Source organism: Suricata suricatta, chromosome 2 (genome assembly GCF_006229205.1).
Source record: "Suricata suricatta isolate VVHF042 chromosome 2, meerkat_22Aug2017_6uvM2_HiC, whole genome shotgun sequence".
Classification (NCBI taxonomy): Eukaryota; Metazoa; Chordata; class Mammalia; order Carnivora; family Herpestidae; genus Suricata; species Suricata suricatta.
This window is the reverse complement of record NC_043701.1, coordinates 6058645-6062654: the sequence shown is the minus strand read 5'-3', so window position 1 is coordinate 6062654 and position 4010 is coordinate 6058645. Positions and strand designations below refer to the sequence as shown.

Sequence of the window (4010 nt, the reverse complement as noted above, 5' to 3'; positions counted from 1 at the left end):
CCGGCGTCTTCGGGGAGCGGCGGCCCTACTTCTGTGCCCGCTGCGGCAAGAGCTTCGCGCGCGAGGGCTCGCTCAAGACCCACCAGCGCAGCCACGGCCACGGGCCCGACGGCCAGGCGGCCCATTTAGGCCGCGTGCTATGACGCGCGCCAGGCCTGCGGCCGCCGGTGTCCAACCCCAGAGCCGCGTCCGGGACTCCTGGCGATGGCGCTGGGCTGCGGCCCCCGTTCTGAATTCGATGATCCTGAGAGACGAGGAGGGCTGGCTTGGGGTCTTGAAGGCGTGGGCCGCTGCCCAGCGTGGGCCGCCTCTTTCCGAGTCTTCACCCTACGGCTGGTCGCCCGCAGCTGCTTTGGGCCCCTGCATTGGTTTTCCTCCTCTGGCTCACCCGGCCTAGAGTAGGTGAGACCCAAGTTTCGGCCAGACCCCCTCTCAGGCCTGGGCAGGGGTTCGGGGCAAGGGGGCAGGCAGGGAGGGTGGTGTGAACTGGCCTCTGAGTCTATGGCAAGCTTCTTACTAGACTTTCATTCCCAGAATGTCAGCCTCGAAAGTCACCTGGCGAGAGAGGGCCACTGTCCACAATCCCCAGCTCACCAACCCCCCCCCCCCAGGTCTCCTGACTCCAACACTTACTATCTGGTGTACTTGAGAAGCTATTGCACTTTATGACTCAGTTTGTTCATCTGTTTAAGTTGTATTTAAGAGGGACTTGTCCCTGGGATATTGTGAGGATTGTAGTCAACGTTACTAGATAAAAGAGGGTGACATCAATGGTCTGGGAATATTTATTGAGCACCCCGGTGTGCCATGCACAGTGCCTCGCTCCTGAGAGGAGGCACTGACACAAAGCCTTGTCATCGGAGGGGTGACACGTGGTGCTCACACAGGTGATGCAGGCTATACTATCGGACAAACCATAAATTACTCTAGGAGGTGGGAGAGGTGATTGGTGACACCCAAAGCGGCGTGATGGCTTGAACTGGGTGCAGGGGATGAATAGAGGTGCTCTAGGGAGAGCAAGGGAGTGGGGGGTTTCCGAGGCAGGAGGCAGATAGAGGAGGCTCATATTTGCCCTGCAAAGGACTTTGTGGCCATGGTGAGAGGCACCCAGATGTTTTACAAGAAGAGCATGGTGATCTCAGACATGCGGTTCAAGGAGAAATGGAAGCACTAGGAGGACAGATCAGAGTGGGGTGAGCAGGAACCTTGAGGGTGTGACGTCATCTGGGCAAGAGAAGATGAGGCCCTGAGCTAAGGGGCTTCACCGAGGGGAGAGCTGGGACTGTCCCCCCGGCCCCTGATTCCAAATACAGGCAGCGGCGGCTGCTGCTTTTTTATGCAGTTATTTATTTATTTTTTTTAATGTTTTTATTTATTTTTGAGAGAGAGAGAGACAGCACGAGCAGGGGGGGCGGTCAGAGAGAGAAGGAGACACAAAATCTGAAGACAGGCTCCAGGCTCTGAGCTCGCTGTCAGCACAGAGCCCGACGTGGGGCTCAAACCCAGGAACCGTGAGATCATGACCTGAGCCAAAGCCAGCCACTCAACCAACTGAGCCACCCAGGCGTCCCTTTTTGCAGTTATTTTTATTTATTTTTATTAAAAAAATACAGTTTATTGTCAAATTGGTTTCCATATAACACCCAGTGCTGCACAGGCTTTTCATCCATTTGGCAAGTGAAGAAACAGGCTCACCCAAGCTACCACCAATCTCACTTAGTACTTAGTGAGGTCACAGTGCGAGGCTGGCCCCCAAGACCCTTCATTCTTACAGGTGGGGAAATGGAGTGCAGAGGATGTGGGGATGTGACTAGATACCAAGTGGTAGGATCCTGGGCCAGGGCGCCCCTGAGTGCCCGAGGGGCCTTGGGATCCGCAGTAGCAGGTTGGGAGGAAGGGAGCTGGGGGGCTCGGAGGGGAGCTGCACTCCCAGAGCCCTTGCTCTGTGTCCAGCCTGTGTCACCACCTTGCTAGGTGCTAGAGCCCTGTCCCTGCCCTCTGCCCTTCCTTAGGGCTTCGTGGCTGCTGCAGTGTGGACTAGAACTTAGTGGCAGAGACGAAGAGATTAGCTCGGGACCTGGGACATCTGGAACCCACTCGCCCTAAACCCCAGTTGTCTCAGGGGTTCATGGGATTGATAATCCTGGACTGCTCCATAGGGGGCCAAGAGGACTGGCTGAAGGCCCTGGACAAGTGCAGAGTGGCCCCTTGGACTGCTCCCACTAACCCCAGAGGGGTGACTGAGGGGTGGCTGGGCAGGGCTGTGTCAGAGTCCCAGACCTGACCCTGGTCTCTTTGTCTCTGCGAACAGATGTGGCATGGGAAGGAGCCCTGGGCGGCGTGTGAGGCACATCGGGGCCCAGCCTCTAGGAATGGGTCCCTCTGGGGGCCTGCCCACCGGCATGAGGACACGCCCCCTAAGAAGACCTACCTCGGGAGGTGCCGTGCAGAGAGGACCCATGCAGCCTGGAATTGGGGGCCTGTTCTGTGCCCTGGTGGAGTCACGGCCAGAGAACAGCTCGTCCTGGCTGCCCGGCCACAGACTTCCACTCTCGTGTGGCAGCAGGCACAGTGCCTGTGTGGAGAGCCAGCTTCTCTGCACCTCCCTGACCCACCAGAGACAGCAAGTAACTGGCCTAAGAGAACACAGCAAGTCCGTAGGAGGCCTGGCTACAGAGGTGAAGCCTTTCTCCCTGGGTGTGAACCATTCTTGCAAGGCTCCGCTTTCCTTTCAGAGCACCAGTTCCTAAGACTTTGGGGGTGGACAGCCCTTGGAAAACCTGACAAATGGTATGAACCTTCTCTCCAGGAAAACACACATACTTCTGTAGACCCAAGAATCTGTAAGCGAGTGCAGAGCGCCTGGACCTCCTGGCCAGGAAGCCCGGCCCAGGACCTACCCTGCCGCGCCCTCCTCACCTGCGCTCCATCCCTGGACAGGGCCACCCCATGAGGAGCACTGCTCCCCCCCTGCTGAACTGCCCTCCCCTCACTCAGGAATAAAGAATTCCGAGGAGGGGGACCCTTTTAGTCACTCTCTTCTCCCAGGCCTCACGGTGCCTCAGGCCTCTGGAACCTTTCTCTCCTTCCACAGACGTTGCTGGAGGCTCCCTGGCCTGGGCTCTGATCTCACTGTGAAAGTGGCGGGGAAGCTGCAATTTCCATGGTTCAGGGAAGGACTTGGGCCTACCTGGGGTGTGGGGGGGGGTCTGCTTCCCCAGCAGCCAAGCCTCTGCCAGACCAGGCCTGATGGGAAGGCCGAGGGGGGTGGGGACGGAGCCTGGCAACTGGTGCCTGGAGAGCTTTTCTGTTGTTCTTGCCTGGACGCGGAGGGGCCGGGGCCGGGCCAGCAGCAGGGGGAGGACTTCTGTGTCCTCCCTGAGCAGATTGGCCTGGAGCTCACTGGGCCTCCCCACAAGGAACCACTCATCTGGAGAGGTGTGGGCTGCTGAGGGCCGGGCTGGGGTTTTGATGAGCCAGATCTCACTGCGGGTTCAACTTAGTGAAACTCTGAGGGAAGGGGAGAGGCCCGTGGCCTTGGATTTAGATCCAGTCCCAGCAATGGGAGTTGTGGGGGGCACGGCGGAGTGTCCTGGTGGGAGATCCCAGGGCCAAGCTGGGCTTTGGTCAGGGTTGTCGGGAGCACACCCCCGCCCCCCCCCCCCCCCCCCCCCCCCCCCCCCCCCCCCCCCCCCCCGCCTCTCCAGCTCCTGGCCTGGGATCTTGCTTGTCCCAACTCCCTGCCAGTCTGGCACAAATCTGTCATATTGCTGCGCCCGGGAATAGCAAAGCACTCTGGGGGAGATCCAAGAAAGAGGAGGCACTCTGCGCTCTGGAAGCTTCCATTTGCTCTGATCCTTGGCCTGCCTGGAGGGCGTCTCCCAGAGGCCCCCCTTCCCTGAGATCCTCAGCTCATCTCCCTCCTGTGTGACCGTGAGGCCCCCCTTCCCTGAGATCCTCAGCTCATCTCCCTCCTGTGTGACCGTGCGGCCCTCATCCACGGTTCTAGG

General features: G+C 59.2%; 1 protein-coding gene across 1 annotated transcript in view; it reads left to right on the top strand.

Moving 5' to 3' along the window:
- The window catches only part of ZNF775 (zinc finger protein 775), a 31839-nt gene extending 28817 nt beyond the window's left edge, over positions 1-3022 (top strand). The window contains exons 6-7 of the mRNA XM_029954442.1: positions 1-402; positions 2312-3022. Of these exons, the coding sequence (XP_029810302.1) occupies positions 1-143 (143 nt within the window). The 3' untranslated portion in view covers positions 144-402; positions 2312-3022. The remainder of the gene's footprint in view (positions 403-2311) is intronic.
- Positions 3023-4010: the final 988 nt, after the last annotated feature.